Below are 21624 nucleotides of genomic sequence, written 5' to 3' on the forward strand. Positions count from 1 at the left end.
AAAGAGGAGAGAGGCAAAAGAAAATGTCAGAGATTTTTGATTTTTAATTGGCTATCAACCTTGTCGGTCAAGCCAAGATCTGCCTCTTGATTGGTCTTTCTATCTGCCCATCCCGCATTGGGGGCGGAATTTCCCCAGGAGACCCACACCTTGCTGCCACTGGTCGAACAGTGCGCCTGTCTGAAGTTTTCGGCCCAGGATTGGAGACGGACGCGGACAGGTGGGCGTGGATTGGCTAAGGCAGCCGGTCAGTGCGAGGCGGGGGCGGGGCCTCGGAAGCTGGTTGCGCGTGTCCGCCGCTGGCTCCGCTCTATCCGGCTTTGCTAGGGGAGGTGAGTCCGGCCGCGGCGGCACCGGCGGCTGAGGAGGAGGAGGAGGTGGAGGCGGCGGCCGAAGAGAAAGCAGCCGCGGCGGCTGAGGAGAAATCGGCCCCGGGGTCGGACGCCGGGTGGGGGGGAGGGGGGGAGACGGAGCAGCCTTGAGCCCTGCAGGGGCCGTCGCACGGGGGACCCACCCGCTCTCCCCCCCAACCCTCCTCAGCAGAAGCCGCCGGCGGCGGCGGGGGCCGGAGTCAGCCCGCTTCCGACCGTACCCCGCCCGCCTCCCGGGGCTCTTTTTCTTTGGCCCCGGGACCCTAACCTCTTCCCGGGGCGGTTCCCTCTGTCTGGGCGTCCGAGTGCTGCCCACTGCTCTTTCATTTTCCCCAGCACCTCTTTACCTTCACTTTTCCCCGGGTTCTCTCCCTCCCCCCCACCCCCCCGCCCTGCCTTTCGCCTTCTCTCCTCACTCTGTCCAGCCTCCTTCCCGTCGCGCATTCTGCCCAGGAAAGTTTGGTACACCCCCCCCCCCCGCAACCCCCCCCCCCCATCAGGTCAACCTGACTAGACTAGGAGTAGGGGGAGATGTAGGAAAGGCCTGAGAGTTCGAGGGGGGGGGGAAGCCAGAAGCAGGTTTTCTTTGCAAATTTCCCCCCCATCTTTTGGGTTTTAGGGTGGCTGGGAAATCTGTCGAAATTGTGTTTTTTTGAGGAGGTGGTAGGTGTTTAGAAAAGGATGTGGGAATGGAAGGGGTAGATGAGTCAACCCTCTTACAGGATTCTAAGGGTGGCGTGTTACCTGATCCTTTTCGTGTGTGGAGTTCAGGGGGTCGGGAGATTTGGCCTTTATTCCCACATTCAAAGTTGGAGCCTCCCCCAAATTAAGGATGGAGTTTTAGTACCCACTTGTGGCAGGAATCCTGGGGGGAAGGGGTCCTTTTTTTCCCCCCCTTTTCTTTTCTTTTTTTCCTTTCTTTTCCTTTTTCTTTTTTCTTTTTTGGCAACCCATATCCTTCCACATTCACACTCACTCAAAACTTAAACACCAAGATCCTCTTAACTTGTTTGGATTGACTGATGAAGACATAAAGCCAGTTACGCTCTATGTTTTTTGGAGGTGGAGTGAGTGGTTTTTCTTCATTTTTTAAATGGCCAAATGACAGCTTGACCCAGTTTGCTTTCCAATCAAAGGGCATTTTTTGAATGTCTCTTTGTGGCGCAAGAGCCAACGCAAAAATGATGGCGGCTTACAATGGCGGTACATCTGCAGCAGCAGCAGGTCACCACCACCACCATCATCACCACCTTCCACACCTTCCTCCTCCTCACCTTCACCACCACCACCACCCTCAACACCATCTTCATCCGGGGTCGGCTGCCGCTGTACACCCTGTACAGCAGCATACCTCTTCGGCTGCCGCCGCAGCCGCAGCAGCAGCAGCAGCCGCAGCTATGTTAAACCCTGGGCAACAACAGCCATATTTCCCATCACCGGCACCTGGACAGGCTCCTGGACCAGCTGCAGCAGCCCCAGCTCAGGTACAAGCTGCTGCAGCTGCTACAGTTAAGGCACACCATCATCAGCACTCGCATCATCCGCAACAGCAGCTGGATATTGAGCCCGATAGGCCTATTGGATATGGAGCCTTTGGTGTAGTCTGGTGAGTATCAAAAGAACAACACAACTTCCGGTTTCTTTCCATGGTTCTGATTGGACGAGTCATCACCCATGCTTTTCACTTGGTGGACCAAAGTGGAGCAAAGTTCTCAACTCAGCTGTTGGAAGCCACCCTCACTTTGTGAAGAGGCTTAACATGTTGTCTGTCTAGGCTTAAGCTTTTGAGTCTTGGCAACTTTGCTTTTTTAGTTGGTCGTGGGGCTTGAACTCTGCCTAGGCACTGTCCTTTTCACTCAAGGCTAGCACTCCACCACTTTGAGCCACAGTGCCACCTCTGGTCTTCTGGTGGCTAATTGGAGATAAGAATCTCACGGACTTTCATAAGCAAGCAGGCTGTGAACCACTGTCTTCAGATCTCAGCCTCTTGTGTAGCTAGGATTGCAGGCATGAAGTCACTGGCTACTGGCTTGCCACCTTTTTTTTTTTTTGCCGGTCCTGGGCTCTGTCCCTGAGTCTTTCTATGCTCAAGGCTAGGGCTCTAACACTTGAGCCACAGCACCACTTCCGGCTTTTTCTGAGTAGTTTATTGGAGATGAGAGTCTCGCCAACTTTCTTGCTCAGGCTGGCTTTGAACCACCATCTTCAGATCTCAGCCTCCTTAGTAGCTAGGATTATAGGTATGTGAGCCACCAGCTCTGGGATATGGATTTTTTTTTTTTTTTTTGCTTGTCCTTGTTTGAACTCAGGGCTTGGGCTCTATCTTTGAGCCTCTTTGTGTTGAAAACTAATGCTCTACCACTGGAGCCTCAGTGCCACTTCCGGCAGCAACTTTTTTTTCTTTTTTGGTACCAGTACTAGGGTTTGATCTCAGCCTGGACACTGCCCCTTTTTTGTTCAAGGTTGGTGCTCTACCACTTGAGCCACAACTCCACTTCTGGATTTGGGGTGGTTGATTGGAGATAAGAGTCTTAGACACTTTGCTACCTAGAATAGCTTCAAATCGTAGTCCTTAGATCTCAGCCTCCTGAGTAGTTAGGATTACAGGCTTCAGCCACCAGTGCTTGGCATGAGTCTTGGCAACTTTTAGTGGAGCACCTTTTCATGACTAACATACATAAGTTTAATTACTAAACTTTCCTGTTCAGAATCTAAGTGATCCACTGAGAGATCAATAGATGAATGTATGAAAAACCTATTCCTATAAAGACCTTGGTCATCTCTCATGTGTTTGATTTGCTTTGGATCAGTTGCCCAATTGGAGCAAATGTCAACGTCTGACCCAGATTTGGTTGCTTTGTAATAGCCTTGTCATTTGTATATACTTTGCATAATTTTTTGCCTATCCTTTTCATCTTTTGATGTTTTGTTTTGTGATCTTGGTCCCCAGAAGGATGGTAGGTTTTAAAGTTGAACCAGTTAAAGTCATTGCTCTAGTGGTTTATTTTAAACCATAAAGCTAAAGTTGGGAAGTATGTAGCTTAAGTCTTCTGATAAGAATGCATTAAATATAGCATCACACATGAGTATCACAAATGAGGTTAGTAGACTGTAGCTGTGCAGTGGCCCACATTCAGTGTAATGTGTTAGTGTCACTTAGTGCCTCTTTGGTTGCTTTTATCCCTGTTCAGTTGCTATTGTAGGAAGTATACTTTTAAACAAATGAAATGGTTTTACTTTTGCTAGTGCTAGGATATCTGAAAAAGTCTGAAGAGTTTGTTAAATGTAGAATTTTTAGTTTTCTATTTGCTCTTAGGAAGATTTAGTAGTTTTATAATAAAATGTACTTATTCCCATCAAGAGTGAATTATGGGTTTTCTTTTTTAGGATTAAGAATTTCAGTGTGGATAGATGAATTAATGTTTTCGGTGCATTCAAAAATAGATTCTTGTTAATGTCTAGAAAAACCCCATCACCACAGGAAAATGAACTCTGGTACTAGCCTGGCAAATATCTCCTTTCATCTTTGTTTTTGAGGCTAAAAATTGATGAATATCATTTGCATTAGAGCCATCTTTATATTTCAGGTTTTATAATCTAGGCAGTTAAGGTGATCCGATTTGTCTTTCTTCCTTTTCTTCCTCCTCCTCCTCTTCTTCTTTTTTTTCTTTGTAAACTAGTAGAATCCAGTTTTTCTCAGCTAGTCTCCAAGGAGGTTGCTGCTTCATTTTCCTTTCTCCAGGGGGTGTGAGATTCCTAGTGGGAAAGAGTGGAGCTTGTAATGGTGCCTCTTCAGTCACTGCTCAGGGACCTGCCTGTTCCTGCCTTCCTCTTTCCCCTTCCATAGCCTATCCTGAGGGATTTCACTATGAACTTCCATTTCTTGCCTAGCCTTTGAGGTTTTCCAAGCTGTGGGGGTGAGAAGGGAACAAGAGAAAGGTTGTTCCTAGTTTTAAACGTTGTCATTGTTTTACTGACAGAATTTATAAAGTTTTTAGGTCTGGATGCTCTCATTTAGTGCTTTGTGTACATTGCTAAAAACTAGGGATATTAAAAGAGCTACTGTATTCTTGAATAGATCTAATTTTATTAAAAGATGTGACTTGTATACATTTTAACTTCAGGTTTGTTAAGGGAATTGTTTTTGTTTTTTTTTTGAGAGCAGGGTTGTGGTAGGCTAGTGACAAACAGGAGTACTGAATAGCAAACAGGAATACCTCTGTCTTGAAAATCCAAATGTATTTGACTTGAATTCATCCTAGAGCTTTGATTGACCCTCCACCTCGGAGTTTGTACCATGAACTTGAAGTAGGCTTTAGTGCGCCATCTTCAATTGTGCACTCGTTTCACATTTGACTTGTCTTACTACGTTGTAACCCCTTGAGGGTAACAGCTATCTCCTGAAGTACTTCTTTTTCTGCTCAGAATCTAGAACAGTGTTGTGATAGCTTTCCTGCTTGATTAATCGGTCAGCTATTCAGTCCCTTCTTCGTTTTGGCTTAAATTACAGAAACAACCGAAATTTAATTCTCATAGTTCTACAGTCTGTAAAGCCAAGGTTAAAGTGTGGCAGGTCTTTTTTTTTCTGAGGCTTCTCTCCTTGTATTGTAGATGGTTGTCATCTTGCCACCTTCATTTTCAACCAGGTTTTTGTAGTTCCTACATTATTTTATCAGTTGTTTCAAGTGAAATACAACTTGGTGAGTAAAAAAGGGAAGAACTCCAGGTGTGTGTTTTAGTATGCAAATGTTTGTCTGTTTTTCTGTTTACATAGTGATGACTTGTTTGAGCTGTTGATTATATTTGGAATTTAATTGCTCTATGACCTAAGTAAGCTTGTTGAAACTACAGAGATTTGTATTTTTGGTAGTACTCTAAGACCTAATGTGTTGATAAGGTTTATTTACTTTGTAGCTAACAGATTTTTCTTTTTAATTTAAAAAGCACCTTATGAATCTAAAGCATCTATTTTCTAAAGTGATTAAAATAGAACATAAGAATATTCTTCTGTTGATACATCATTTGAGTCAATGCACTATGTAACTTAGGAATATCATAAGATTTACTTAGATTCAAACATACATTCTTTGCAGTTATTCTGTTTCAGCATTATGACAAGGGACTAAATCTACCACTATTGTTTTTTCAACAGTCACCCAGAGGGACAAACTGATGTAATTTTGAGGGACATTGTTGTTTTTCCATGTAGATGGGAAGAGCTATCCATAGACATGATGCAGCATTTTACCATTCAGATTGTGTGTGTGTATGTGTATATGTATGTGCACGCATATGCACACATGTGTATGCATTGATCCTGGGGCTTGAACTCAGGGTCTGGGCATTGTCCCTGAGTTTTTTCACTCAGTATTAGCTCTGCCACTTGAGCCACAGCTTCACTTCCAGCTTTGTGGTGGTTAATTGGACACAAGAGTCTCATAGGCTTCCTGCCTAGGCTGGCTTCAAACAGAGATTCTCAGATCTCAGCCTCATGAGTAGCTAGGATTATAGGCATGAGCCACCACCAGTGTCTGGCTTTACCATTCAAATTTACAGTATTACAGAACAGTTTAGTATGCCTGACATGATTTATCTTTCTGCTGAATTTAACTAGTGGAATAACTTATCAGTATTGGACACTTGTGTAAAAGTAGTGAATTACCCATTAGCTTCCTGGTGAAGATGGTACTTTGACAGTTCAATTAAGGTTTCATTAACAACTGTCTGCTGTGTTTTATCTCAAAGTAAGGGTTCCAGTTTACCTGGTAATGTGATCATTAGGTAGGTTGAGATACATTCATTGCCAATGATAGAACTGCTCATGAGTAATCAAAATACCACATATAACTTGACCTTTGTTATCAGATGTCAAGGCTTGCAGGCACCCCATATGGACATTTTCATAATGTAAAACCCAAAACCCCAAACAACCCACAAACAGGAGCCTCAATTATTTGGTGAAAATAAAATAGTATACCTTTTGTTCAAGCTTCACATTTGCCACAAAAAAATGCCACACTTTAACTTTGGGACAATAATCTTCAGGCTCATGAAGTATATAGTTTTGTGAATTGGAGTAAGTTGAGCACATGAGAACAGTTTGAAGGCTGCTAAACCCAGGAAGTTTTTGGCATCAAATATAGATTGGATTAATGACACATGCTACCTTGATAAAAGTCTGGGAAAAGCTTCTACTTTATAAAATTAGTGTTTTGGTTTTTGACTTGTCTGATTAAAAGATCAAAGACCTTGGGATTCATTTAGTCTGTTGTTTTTGTACTTCAAATAAAGTTGGGGAGCTTTGAATTTTATTATTCTAATAACCTTTAACAGATCCTTTTATCTAACTTTCAAAACTTAAGAATCTCTGTAGTGATACTTAGTTATTTACTACTTCTGTGATGCTAATAAGTTATTTACCATTTCTGCTCCTCATCTACAAAATGGGAATAATAGTGCTCAAGATTGATAAGAGTACTAAATAGGTACACTAAGTCCTCAGTAAATGTTTTTATTGTAGTTATTGTTGGTAGAAGAAATCAGACTTGTTTAATAATATTCATGGAAGAGTTTTCTAGATGATCAGATCACCAGGTGAAACTGTAAATTGTTTTTGGATGCCTGACTTTAAATACCAGGGAGTGCCTGGTAGATAAAGAAGGTTGAATTCAGAGCCATGAAGAAAATATCCTGTCTTGTTCTCTCAATTAATTAAAAATAAATAAAAGATACAGTTAGTGTAAGTGTGGTAAATGTTCTAGTCAGATGATCTGCACTGTTTTAAAAGTGTTATTGATTTAAATACTGGGAAGGAAATTATGGTGTTGGTGTTGGTGTTGGTGTTGGTGTTGGTGTTGGTGTGTGTGTGTGTGTGTGTGTGTGTTTTAACAAGGTGAAGGACATCATTATCAAAGTTCTGCTTCAGCGAAGTTCATTTTAGTTGTGTTTCAGGTAAAAAGGTGTGAATTGCTAAAGAAGACTTCTGTGAGGCGGGGGAAATGTGTGTGATTTAATGAAAAATTATTCAGTGTTAACTTTTATTCATAGTAGAGATTATCTAGCTTGCTTGATTATCTTACAAAATTAAAGGCATTTTCTTTCTGATATTTTCTCTGGTCTTTTTACTGCATTAAAAGCAAATTATAATTTTAAAAAATAGGGGATTTTTTGGGATATGTTTGGGGAAAATCCTGGAGTTGCATATGAAAGAGTAGTGTACTGCAGTATATTTTGTTATTAAATGTGTTTTATAGGTTAAGAATCTGTAGTGTTGAGAAATTTCTCAACTATCAGCCAAGATTAACAGTCACAGCTGGATTCTTTGGGGGGTCTGCTTTGTGAAAAAAGCTTTGAAGAAACAGAGCCTGCACCATAAAAAGGAAACGGTTGCTCTTGTAGACATAACAAAGCATCTGTGTGAAACTAGAATGTGGAAATCTATATTGTTAATTTAAACTACAATGAATTTACTTTTAGAAACTGCAGGTTTGTGGTCAAAAGTAGAGAAAGAAGAGAGAAGAGAATAAAGAAGAGAGAAGAGAATAAAAGTAACACAATATAAAGATATTACACTCTTGTCTTGGTGATTGAAACCCATAGTCTGTAACATTGAAAAAGTCATTTTGGCATTCTGTCAAGATTATCCAAATTATATTAAAAAATCCAAAAATAAAAGAAAGCCATTGCACAACAAAATAAATTTGATTTATTCTTGGAGGTTAATTTTATGTTATACTGTTGAATATCAATTTAGAAAAGATACATATTTTTTTCTTTTTTTTTAATTTAATTTTATTTTATTTGAGAACATACTGTACAGAGGGGTTACAATTACATGGGCAGGATAATGCATACATTTCTTACCAAGCATTGCAGCCTCCTCCTTTGTTTACCCTTCACCTCCCTTCCCAGCCTCCCCCCTCCCCCATATTTTTTTCTTAACAAAAGACATTTCAAGGGTTGGGAATTTAGCTCAGTAGAGGAGTGCTTGCCTGGCAAGTGCAAGGTGGTCTTCAGCTCTGAAAAATAAAATAAATTTCAGAGTCAGGTGTGTATAGCTCATTCCTGTAATCTTAGCTACTCAGGAGGCTGAGATCTGAGGATTGTGATTCAAAGCCAGCCCAGGCAGGAAAGTTCATGAGACTCTATTCTTTAATTGGCAAAAAGCCAGAAGTAGAGCTTGGCTCAGGTAGTAGCAGAATAGCCTTGAGTGAAAAAGCTCAGACCCTAGGACCAACACTCTCCTTCCCCCCTAAAAAAAAAGACATTTCAGAAACATTACCTTTGCAAACAAACTAAAGTGACACTGTTGCTCTAATTACCACTGGGTTTATGTCCAGAAAGAGAAATTGAAACAGATAGCAGTTCCATTTCATATGCTGTGCTAGAAGGAAAATATTTATAAAATCCATTAAGTGAATATATGTTTGAATTCAAATTCTATTTTTTTTTTTAATTCTCAAAGCATAGCAGCTGTAGATAGTATTATTCCTTAGTATAAAAAGACTTGTAGAATGCTGGAATGTTTCATTGTCTTTTTTTTTTTTTTTGGTGGCACTGGGGTTTGAACTCAGGGAATAGTGCTTGTTAAACAGGCACTGCCCCAGTGTTCCATTATTTTCATATTATTTTTATATTATCTTTACAACTTGGGGTGTCAAGAGTTTAACTCACTTCTGTAGTGTAATTGAGTGGCTATTCTCAGTATTTATTATTATTTTTATTAGATTTATTGATGGCCTAGCAATTCAAGAGTCAACTTCATATATTTTATTTTTCCTTGATATGCTGATTTTTCTTTTTCAAATTTTCAAGGCCAAAGAAAATCTTCCACTCGTTTTCTAGTCATTAAATGGAATGGAATGAAGCTGGTGGGAAGAATCTGTTTCATTAGGTTATAGTTGGGCTTTAGTTATAATTCCTTGTGCATCCTTAATACTCCATTGAGATATTTGTTAACTGGGTCATCTATGTAGATCAACAATGATTTCCAACGAAAATAGCTTATGAGTTTGATGTTGTTGTTGCTTGGGGGTAACACAGTGCCTGAGGCACCAGTTAAAATACTGTCAATGAGCATGTGACAAGTCCTAATAGATCTCCTTGAAGTACTTAGCCAATAAACAGTAGCCCAAATTCTGGCACCACCACTATAGCAAGATGACTTCTTAAGGAACAAATTGAGATTGAACTTCAGCAGTTAGTTGTAATGTTGTGAGTAGTGGACTTATATCTACCATGGATAATGATTGTATTCTTTACCCAAACCTAGTGTTTTGAAACAGTTTGGCCAATTGAACCATATCCACTATTAGACACTTAAAGCTTTTGATACTTTTGGAGCTTTCTCGTCAGTATATTTTTATCGTCACCCTGCTCCAGATCTTCATTGTCATAGGCAGTAAATGAGAATATTTACTTTTATGAATGATTTTGAAAACCTTTATCAAGTTTCTGCTATTATTTTTTGTTGTTGCTGTGCTTGTAATACTGAAATCAATATTTAGATTATTTGGCAGTACTAGTATTTGAATTCAGGTCTTTGGACTGTACTGCTGTACCATTTGAGACAAGTAGTGTCTCAGAGTTTGCTCAGGCTAGCATCTGACAGAAATCCTCCTATCTCTGCCTTTCAAGTCTTTGGGATTATAGGCATGAGTTACCACATAGGGCCCAATGTTTAGGCCATAATCTTGCCTTGAGTTTACAATCAAGTAAACAATTTTAAAAATATTATGTGCTGGACTATTTTTCAGGCACTGTGTTGGATGATGAAGGTTAAAGATTAATCTCTGCTTGAAGGGGAGATAGGTTTGTAAATGGATAATTACAATTGAGTGCCATACATGCAGCAATAGAGATAATCCCCAGAAGTTATGGGAGCATAGAGGCGGGATTTCTAAGGAAGGTATGGATGCTCCATAGAATGGATAATACTTCAGTTATAGAGGAAAGCCTGCTTGCTTGCAGTTGGGTAGTTTATCCTGTATGTATTGGTACTGTGCTTTTCCTGCTAATACTTTACCTTTTTAGAGTTTTAAAAATCTGCTAGCTGGGGGCTGGGAAGGTGGCTCAGCAGTAAAATGCTTGCCTTGCATGCATGAGGCCCTGGGTTCGATTCCTCAGCACCACATAAGCAGAAAAAGCCGGAAGTGGTGCTGTGGCTCAAGGTAGAGCGCTAGCCTTGAGCTGAAGAGCTGAGGTACAGCACCCAGGCCCAGAGTTCAGGCCCCACAACCGGCAAAAAAAACCCAAAACAAACAAACAAAAAAATCTGCTAGCTGGATTTGTAGAAAGTTCTGTGAAGTATGGTGGATACAAGCTAGAGCTAGATCTTAAAGCTGTTGGAATGTGTTATTGAAAAGTTGAAGCGTTATTGGTATGATGTGAGTGTGGGGGGGGAATCTTAACTTTTCTTGAAGAAAGCACATGTATACACGTATCCCATAGAGAGGTAAACAGTATATGTATAGGATCAAAATTTCTGAAGAATAGGAACAAATTTTGAGATAAGGTCTTAACTATGTAGCCCAGGCTGGTCTTAAACTTATGATCCTCCTGCCTCAGCCTCTAGACTGTTGGGATTATATGGGGGAAAAAATCCTAAAAGATTCCTTGTGGGGAGAGGAGAGAAGAAAAAAAAAAGGTTGAATTCTTTTTTTTTCAGGCTTGATTTACTTATTATTGTATAAAAATTATTCTTTTTTGGGGGGGGGTCCGGTCGTGGGGCCTGAACTCTGGGCCTGGGCGCTGTCCCTCAGCTCTTCAGCTCAAGGCTAGCGCTCTACCACTTGAGCCACAGCACTACTTCTGGCTTTTTTCTTATGTGGTGCCGAGGAATCGAACCCAGGGCCTCAGGCATGCAAGGCAAGCACCCTATCACTGAGCCACCTTCCCAGCCCCTAAAAATTATTCTTGTATAAAAATCCGATGTTGTAGCCCCAGCTGGAGCCTGGGTCCTCCACACAGAGACTCTGGGTCTTCACAAGATGGTCCATGAATTCCTGATAAGGAGATCTGGTGAACATGGTCTCTTTCCAGAGTTCAGAGGTCAGGTAACTGTAGGTCTTGGAGATGGCATCAAAGGTGGCTAAGTAGCCCAAGGTACAGCTCTTGGCTGAGGTGTAGTAGTCATGGATACTAGCCATCATCAACAGCATATTGGGGACAGGATTTGACACGATCCCAGTGCCTCTGGGGGTGAGGATGAGGTGCACTAGCACAGAACTGCATGGCCTGTCACCTTGCAGGGGACAGTGTGAGGCTTGCCAATCTTGTTTCCCTAGTAACATCTCCATACAATGAAAATGGAGAGCCTGGCCAAGAAGATGGCCCCTTGGATGCCAATGGCAACTTCCTTGTAGGACTTAACACCCAGACTGACAATGACCATTGTAATCACCAAAGGCTACAAATGTCTAGAATCTGGTGCACTGGTCAGCTCCAGTCTGCTTCTGCACAGGCATAATCTTCAACACCTCATCCTTGAGTGATCCCAGAAAGAAGTCAGTAATCCCAGACTTCTTGATGGGCAAGGAGAAAAGATAGATCTCCTCCAAAGAGTTGGTCTTCATGTCCTTAACCAGGCACCCTACTTTGGTGATGGGGATCCATTCCTTGTCTTCCTTCGGCCTTGCCTCCACAGAGCTCCATGGCTGTGACCCTGGCCTCTACCATATTCGGGACCTCGATCCCGGAGGCCACTACTGACGCCACTACGACCTCTCAAGCCTGGGCCTCCAGGTCCTGGGGTCCTTTCCGTTATACCTACATCATCTTGCCATTTGATATTTTTCCAGAAAAGAAGAAGCAAGGTTGAAGTCTAACTACTAATGAAGTCTAGCTACTAATGAAAAACAGCTTGGTTATTTATTTATTTATTTTTGTCAGTTGTGGGGCTTGAACTATGGGCTTGGGTGCTGTCCCTTAGCTCTTCACCTCAAGGCTAGCACTCCCACTTGAGTCACAGTGCCACTTCTGGCTTTTTCTGCTTATGTGCTACTGAGGAATCGAACCCAGGGTCTCATGCATGCAAGGCAAGCACTCTACCACTGAGCCACCTTCCCAACCCGAAAAACAATAAAAAAAAAATGCCAATACCAGGGCCTGAACTCAGCCCACTCCACTTCCCCCCCTTATTTTTGCTTGCAGCTACTGCTCTACACTTGAGTCGTGTCTCCACTTCTGGCTTTTTGCTAGTTAACTAGAGGTGAAAGTCTTTTGGATTTGTCTGCCTGGGCTGGCTCCTCAGATCTCAGCCCCTGAGGAGCTAGCATCAGTCTTGAACTTTGGGTGTACTCAGCTTTTAAAAATTTTTAAGAGAAGTGACTCCATCAGATTTGATTTTCTTTTGAATTTGTAAATGGAAGGTAGAGGTAGTCGAGGTCTGTCTGAGCTTTGGAAAATGTTCTATTGTAGGTGACAAAAGTTACTGGAGGCAAAACTAAAGTGCAGTCAGGTAGGAAAATGTGTTCACAGTGAATGACAATCCAGTGTGCTGGAAGATTGTCTGGGGAATGGGAGTGATTTTTGGTGTAGAAGAAAATGAGGGTGGAGAAAAGCCTATCATGCAAATTATTGATGGCATCTGAGAGAATGATTGTTTGATTTTTCTCTTTCTCTCACACATATATACACCCATTTTATTCTAAAGAATGCCTTTAACTATTAACAGCACTTTATTTTTATTATTAGTGGTAAAAATTTTCCAAATTTCAAGCTTTTATTTCTAGTTTGATTAAACCAGAAGATTTGATGTTTATGGTGTACAAGGTGCAATTTGCTCAAGAAGAATATATTTATGTTAATGATAAGATAATTGAGTACTAAACTAAACTTGCTAGGAGACAACTTTCTGGTTCCAGCCTTGCTGCCATCAGCCTCATGACCTTTGTAAAGTGATTTAAATTTTCAGAGGCTGATTTCCTTGTTTATAAAAATCCTGAATTTTCTAAGAGTTTAATTATACAATGACAAGAGTGGCATTATTTGTAGGCAAATAAAACTTGCTAGTACAACTTTCTCTCTATATGGCTTCATGTGTTAAATAGCTTCTAAAACTGTTTAAAAGGAGGAATAAGATAGATGTCATTCTGTTCCAGAGTTCTGACTTTTATAGAGTTTTCAAATTTGAGATCAGATTTTATTTTATTTTATTTTATTTTTGCTGGTCCTAGGGCTTGAACTCAAGGCCTGGGTGCTGTGCCTGAGCCTCTTTCCATCTACCACTGGAACCACAGTGCTACTGCTGAGATCAGATTTTTTTTTTGGGGGGGGGAGGTCCAGTCGTGGGGCCTGAACTCTGGGCCTGGGCGCTGTCCCTCAGCTTTTCAGCTCAAGGCCAGTGCTCTACCACTTGGGCTACAGCGCCACTTCCGGCTTTTTTTTCTTTTTGCTTATGTGGTGCTGAGGAATCGAACCCAGGGCCTCAGGCATGCAAGGCAAGCGCTCTACCACTGAGCCACCTTCGCAGCCCTGAGATCAGATTTTAAATGTGCAGTTGTTCAAGAGAAAAGAATTTCTCCTGTTTCTGATTGTGATAGGATTATAGGTGTGATTCAGTTGTAGAGAAGAACCCATCCCAATTTCTTCTCGAGTACATTAGATTCTGGTAGTAGTATTTTTTTTCTTTTTAATGTTTTAAAGCTTCCCTCCCTCCCTCTTAAGGATGGGACATACTATTGAACTAAACCTTCAACCTTTACTTGCTTTCTTAAATATGTGGAGTGACTTTTTATTAAAAATTTTTAAAATTAAATCATAAATTAAAAAAAAATCATTGAGTTAAATTACAGCCTAACCTGGCCTTAAAACTCTTGATCCTGCTGTCTCAGCCTCTTGAATGCTGAGATTACAGATGTATATTCCACAACTGTCTTAGATGTATTTATAATAATAATAATAATAATAATAATAATAATAATTAATAGTAGTAGTGTTAGAGATCTAGTCCAATACCTTGAGCATGCTAGGTAAGCACTCTACTACTGTATCACTGTACCACCCTAATTTTTAAATTTCTAGATAAAACTATTATTATTTTGTCTTTGTTTTGATAAGTACTCAAATAAGATGATTTTGGTTATTTTTGGTTATTTGTAAGTCAATTAAATTTTTTTCCCCAAGAGTCTCTTCAATTATGAAATTGAGTAAGAGACAAGTTTGCAGATGGACCTCTCAGAAAATGACCCTTGACATAGCTTTAAGGCTGTAGCAGTTTAGCCCATATAATACACAGAGAGGGAGGTGTGACTCTCTGAAGCTCTTCTATGAAAAGAAAGGGCCATTTTAATGGAAGCCTTCAGCAAACCAGCAACATTGCCCAGTAGATGCATAATGATAGCTATATATGTGATTTTAATTTTCTTGAGCCATGGTAAAAAAGGAAAAAAAAGGAAAAAAAAACCTAGGTGAAATTAATCTCATCTCAACATGTAATCACAAAGATTAATAATGATGTATTTTACACATATACATAAATACACATGTATATACATTTTCAGTCCCTGGGTTTAAAGTCAACAGTTGCATTTGAGCTACTCTATTAGTCCCTTTTTGCATTGGGATTAAATTTAGGCTCTCTTGCTAAGCAGGTGCTCTACCACTTGAACCACATGTCTAGCTCCTTTCTGTGTTGGTTCTTTTCTTTTGTTGTTGTGGGGCTTGAACTCTCCACTTGGGCGCTGTCCCTGCGCTCTTCAGCTCAAGGCAAGTACTCTACCACTTGACCCACAGCGCCACTTCTGGTTTTCTGGTGGTTAATTGGAGATAAGAGTCTCATGGACTTTACTGCCTAGGCTGGCTTTGAACCGCAGTCCTCAGATCTCAGCCTCCTGAGTAGCTAGGATTGTAGCTAGGATTGCAGGCATGAGCCACTGACGCCCTAAGTCTATGCTTAATGACAGTATGTATGTATGTGTGTTTGTATGTATGAATGCATATTTGAACTTGGGGCTTTTTTTTTTTTTTTTGGTGGATCATGGAGCCTGAACTCTTGACCTGGGCACTGTCCCTCAGCTCTTCAGCTCAAGGCCAGTGTTCTACCACTTGAGCCACAGTACCACTTCCGGCTTTTTCTGCTTATGTGGTGCTGAGGAATCGAACCCAGGGCCTCATATATGCAAGGCTACTTTCCCAGCCCTGAACTTAGGGCTTTTAAACGTGCTAGTCAAGCACTCCACCACTTGAAGCACTTCACACCTAACTCCCCTGTTTCAGCTTGTTTTTATCTGTGCTGTCCCCCAGCATGGCCCTCCTTACTTCTGTTTCCCAAATAACTGGGATTACAGACATATGACCATACTTAATCTTTTTTGAGGAAGAGTCTAACTGACTTTTGCTAAACCTTGTTCCTCCAACTTCTGCCTCGTATCTCCTGAAAGCTTAACTAATTTAGGGAAAATATCAGCAGCTTTTATATGATTTTTGAAAGATATTGGATATAACTCCACTAGAAATGTTTTTTGATTAAAATTCTGTTTTTGAAAAAAACTAAGTTCTAGAATGCTTTTCAAATGTATATTTACATAGTACATTAATGAAGGGCTTGCCTGTTTAGCTCCTTCTCTTAAGTATCACACTAATACTATGTTTATAGTTGGGTGCTTTAAAAGCTTAAAGGAAAAAAAATAGTCTACAACTCAGAGATTAGCACAGATAACATTTTGTGTGTTGTTTACAAGGCTTTTACCTGGAATGTGGGTGTGGGTGTGTTTGTAATATTAGAGTTAGGGTCATGATCACACTGTACTTACAGCTTTGTATCCTGTTTCCTTCATATAACATTACAACAGTAGATTTGGGCCATTTGTTTTGAGGGCTTTTTGATTCTGACAAGCCTATAGTTCTACCTGAAAGGAGTTACAGAGTTGGAAGACACTATAGAATCTAGTGTATCTCGTTTTATTTTATTTTTTTAATGGGGAAATTGAGAACCAGAGAAGCTAAGAGATTTGTTCACTGTCATACAGCTGATTGATGGCCTATCAAAATTTTTTCTGCTTTATCAGAATACTTGTCCAACTAAATGTCCTTTGAAAATGAAAGACATATTCTTTATAAAATAGCATGACAAAAGAAAAACCAAAATCTCTATAAATGAAACCAGGAACAATGCATCTGGAAAAACCCTAAACAAATATTTAAAATACGTTGTTGCTTTGTGTGTGCCAGTGACTCTGTATTTTCTGGTTTCATGTTCCAAGTTACAAGGTTTTATTTGAAGAACAAATCGGTCTTTTATGCCAAGTGTACTTTTGTGGTTATTTTGAGTATATCGTGTACCACCTTTATTAAAAAAAACTTTTTTAAGTCCCAGAAATTTAAAAGAATTGTACACTGGTATATCTATAAGCTGTTCTTCAGATTAGCGTTTTGTAACTTTTCCTTTTATATGCTTTGAGGTTTCTTCTACAGAAAGTAGGCTGAGGTTGAGTTTCAATTTTAGATTTCCAATGTTAAGAAATGTCTGCATACTACATCAACTAACTGTTCTATGTAATAAGTTTTGCAAAATCTCCAGCTCAAGTAGGAGCTGCAAATTTTAAATCTTGTGACTATTTTGGAGGGCTATTTATTCTCTTAATACTTAAAACAAAATTCAGTGTGAACCAAATGTGTAACTGAAACATGTACCAGTCAAAACTCAGCTTCTGCAGAATAGAAATATTCCATTCTGCAAAGTTTTCTCTTTGTGGCATATAGCTCAGGTTAGGAATTAAGGGAACATTTTCAAAATAATCCTAAAATCTAGTTTCACAATTCTGTGACAGAGGACACAATTCAAGTTATTACATTGTTGAAGCTGTTAAGTTACTGCTTTTTCCTTTTAATAAATTACCCTAATATAATCACATGAGCTGATGATGTTGTGATTGGTGTCACCCAATTCACTGCTCTGTATTTCTGAGTACCAAATAATTCCTTTGTTAAACTCATTTTCAGTAAATGAACCATTGTTTCCAAAAGAGTAATGCTTATTTCTCTATATAGTACAAAAGTCTAAAAAGTAGATTCTCAAGTCTAAAATGTTAGTTACTGATTGGAAGTGGTCAGAATCATCATTCTCTATGTATTCCCCAACTGTGCATATATGCAGCTGCTGTGTTTTTCTCCTAGGCTACAATATGAGACATTAGGTTTACTAGAAATCGACTGACAGCAATCCTTTAAAACTGAAGTGTTTTGGTTTAGATGCAAAAGGGCATGATTCTTTTGCCAACCCAGCCATTAGGTTACATAGATTTATAATGTAAATGCCTGGAGTGACGTAGAGTTCACACTGAAATGGTTATAACAGGTAAAGAAATAGATAGGCCAGGGGCTGGGAATATGGCTTAGTGGTAGAGTGCTTGCCTCACACGCATGAAGTCCTGGGTTTGATTCCTCAGTACCACATAAACAGAAAAGGCAAGAAGTGGCACTGTTGCTCAAGTGTTAAGAGTGCTAGCCTTGAGCACAGAGAGGCTAAGGGACAGTCAGTGCCCAGGCCCTGAGCAAGCCCCAGGACTGGCCAAGAGAGAGAGAGAGAGGGAGAAAGAGAGAGGGAGGGAGAGAGAGAGAGAGAGGGAGAGAAATATATAGGACATAGTTACTGCATTTTTTATGCTTTTTTTGGGGGTTGGGGTCTGGTCGTGGGGCCTGAACTCTGAGCCTGGGCGCTGTCCCTCAGCTCTTCAGCTCAAGGCTAGTTAGTGCTCTACCACTTGAGCCACAGCGCCACTTCCAGCTTTTTTCTTTTTGCTTATGTGGTGCTGAGGAATCAAACCCAGGGCCTCATGCATGCAAGGCAAGTGCTCTACCTCTGAGCCACCTTCCCAGCCCCTTGATGCATTTTTTGATGCACTTGATCAATCAGTATCCGCAGATCAATTGTTTATAGTGCCCCAGCAGGAAAGACACTAAAATAAGAACAGTATAATGGGTAGATGCTTGAAGTTCTAGTTACTAACATATATTAGCATGCTTCTGTAGACACACAAACTGTAACTGTTTTTTAATTTTTAATTTTTTTTTGTTTGTTGGTCATGGGGCTTGGGCGTTGTCCCTCAGCTCTTCAGCTCAAGGCGAGCCCTCTACCACTTGAGCCACAGCGCCACTTCCAGCTTTTTCTTGTATGTGGTACTAAGGAATCGAACCTAGGGCCTCATGCATGTTTAGCAAGCACTCTACCTCTAAGCCACATCCCCAGCCTATAACTGTTTTATATAACTTAATTTTCTTTTCCTCTTAAATGTTCATTCTCTGAAGTCAGTTTCTCTGTCTATTGTAATGCTAATGAAAACAAAAGCTATAACATACCCTGACACATTCTCTACCCACTGAGCACTCAAAATGCTGAGTATCAGCAACTCGGGTCAGGTCTCATTTGCTTCTTCAGAGCCTAGCACAGTTTCAGGCCAGATAATGCTTGTTGTGGTTGGGTTTAAAGTTTCTTCTGCCAAGTAGCATGTAATGGTGGTTCTCAAAGACAAGAAGTACCGTCACTTGCATATTTCAAGATCCCTACTTCTTCACGCAGTAGAGAATTTTTTATGAGAGAACACTGAAGAGTGGTATTTAGATAGGCCCAAGGTGGTAGTTTTGTTTGCTTGTATTTAGGATTTTTTTTAAGAGTTAGAGCCTGAATCTAAAATAAATTCACCAATTGTATCTCTAGAAATAGCCATTTCTTTTGAAAAGAAAGTTTTGTTTATGTAGGACTGCTTTCTATAATTTATATAAAGAAGGTTCTTAAATTGTTTCAGAAGTACACCCTTTTCAATAAAGTGCTGTGATCTAATATCTGAAAAAGCATTGAGAGAGCCACTGTTTGAACTGTGTCCAAAGTCTCATGTAATACATCAAAACATATCAAAGCAGTGTGATGATAGTGTAAAAACAAAGAAAAATCAATCTGAGCTCATGGAGCCTTGCACATGCTAGACAAGCACTCTGCCACTGACCCACATCTCAGCCCCAATTAGGAGTTCATTTTTATGTTTCATAAACTTTGGAAAAAATTAGTATGTGCTAGAGATCCTCTTTAAAATTAGTAAAGAAAGAAGAACTCATTCCACTGTTAAGCTGTGTTTCACAATCAGAGTGTAAAATTCCAGAAAACCTGATAGCCTTCTGTGAGCAATATGAACCTGTTTCTGTACACCTGGTTATTTTGTACCTTAGTTGGGATATTCAGCAGGCAAGAAGTTAGTATCAAATGTATTATGTAAAAATTAATCCACGTAAATTAAAGATTTAAATTAAAAAAACCCAAAACATAAGGAGAAATATTGGTAACTCTGTAATCTTGAAGGAAAAGAGCCTTTTCCTTAATTTCAAAGCAAGAATGTCAGATTTGTCTGAAGAAATTTAAGATGGGTACTTAATAAAATGAACCATAAACAAAGCTCAGAAGAAGAAAATATTGGAACCATGAAAAACAAAATACAAAACTCCAAAATACATGAAAAACAAAAATTAATATTGTCAACATTTAAAGAGTTCTTTAAGATCAGTAAGAAATTTAAGGGCGAATAGCATGACAGAAAATTGACAAAAGCCAGAGAATTGAAGAAATGTAAAACATTAGCTATAAAATGTTAAAGAATTCTCACTTTAATAAAAATATATAGAAATGGCATAGAAGTGGGTGCTGTGGCTCAAGTGGTACAGCACTAAACCTTGAGCTGAGGACCTTAGGGACAGCACCCAGGCCTAGAGCTCAAGCCCCATGACCAACCAAAAAAAAAAAAAAAGAAAAGAAAAAAGAAAGAAATGGCAGTGCTCGGTGGCTCTTGGCTGTAATCCTAGCTGCTTGGTAGGTGGAGAGTGGGAGAATTGTTTGAGGCCAGCTCTGGCAAAAGTTTACAAGACCCTACCTCAACCACTACTTGGGCCAGATATCTTGTGCCTATCATTCCAGCTATATGGGAGGCTGAAATTGGGAGGAATGTGGTTTTAGGCTAAACTGGGCAAAAGAGTTCAAGAAAGTCCATCTCAACAGAAAAGCTATGTGTATTTCTATGTACCTGGCACCCCAGCTATAGCAGAAAGCTTAAATAAGAGAAGCTCAGCTTAGGCAGGAAATGAGACCCTATCTTAAAAATAACCAGTCAATAAGACTCTTATCTCCAGTTAACCACCTGAAAACCAGAGTGGTGCTGTGGCTCAAAGTGGTAGAGTGCTAGCCTTGAGCAAAAGAGCTCAGGGATAGAGCCCAGACCCTGAGTTTAAGCCCCAAGACCAACAAATAATAATAATAATAATAACAACAACAATAACAACCAGCACCAAAAAGGATTGCAATGTGTGCCTAGCAAACTGAAAACCCTGAGTTCAAACTACAATCCCTGAAACAAACAACAACAAAAACAACAAAGAGGGCTGGGAAGGTAGCTCAGTGGTAGAGCGTTTGCCTTGCATGCCTGAGGCCCTGGGTTCGATTCCTTAGCACCACATAGGCAAAAAGAAAAAACCCGGAAGTGGCGCTGTGGTTCAAGTGGTAGAGCACTAGCCTTGAGCTGAAGAGCTGAGGGATAGCACCCAGGCCCAGAGTTCAGGCCCCACAACCGGACCCCCCCCAAAAAAAAACCCAAAGGAAAACCCCAGAAATGTAGAAATGAAGTAACATTTTTAACCTGTTTGATTGACATTTTAAAATAAGTTATAAATGGGACTGGGAAGGTGCCTCAATAGTAAAGTGCTGGTCTCACATGCATGAGTCCCTGGGTTCGATTCCTCAGCAGAAAAAGTTGGAAGTGGGTAGAGCGCTAGCCTTGAGCTGAAGAGCTGAAGGACAGCACCCAGCCCAGAGTTAAGGCCCCACCACTGGCCTCCCCCCCCAAAAAAAAGTTTTGTAAGTTTATTATAAGACCTAAGAAAAAGTGGAAGAGAGCAAAGGAAGGGGCGGCATTGTTCAAAAAGAAATGTATTCATAGCCGGGCGCCGGTGGCTCACGCCTGTAATCCTAGCTACTCAGGAGGCTGAGATCTGAGAATCGCGGTTCAAAGCCAGCCCGGGCAGGAAAGACCGTGAGACTCCTATCTCCAATAAACCACTAGAAAACCGGAAGTGGCGCTGTAGCTCAAGTGGTAGAGCGCTCGCCTTGAGCTGAAGAGCTGAGGGACAGCACCCAGGCCCAGAGTTCAAGCCCCACGACCGACAAAAAAAAAAAAAAAAAAAAAAAAGAAATGTATTCATTATCTGACATGAAACTATAACCCCTCTGTACATCACTTTTATAATAACAAAAAAAAAAAAAAAAAAAAAAAAGGCC

At 40.4% G+C, this 21624-nt stretch overlaps 1 protein-coding gene across 1 annotated transcript in view; it reads left to right on the forward strand.

Moving 5' to 3' along the window:
* The first annotated feature begins 313 nt into the window (after positions 1-313).
* Positions 314-21624, forward strand: part of Nlk (nemo like kinase) — a 145410-nt gene continuing 124099 nt past the window's right edge. The window contains exon 1 of the mRNA XM_070027279.1: positions 314-1977. Coding sequence (XP_069883380.1) covers positions 1520-1977 — 458 coding nt within the window. The 5' untranslated portion in view covers positions 314-1519. The remainder of the gene's footprint in view (positions 1978-21624) is intronic.

The sequence above is a fragment of the Dipodomys merriami genome, unplaced genomic scaffold (assembly GCF_024711535.1).
Source record: "Dipodomys merriami isolate MVZ:Mamm:240054 unplaced genomic scaffold, mDipMer1.0.p SCAF_19, whole genome shotgun sequence".
Classification (NCBI taxonomy): Eukaryota; Metazoa; Chordata; class Mammalia; order Rodentia; family Heteromyidae; genus Dipodomys; species Dipodomys merriami.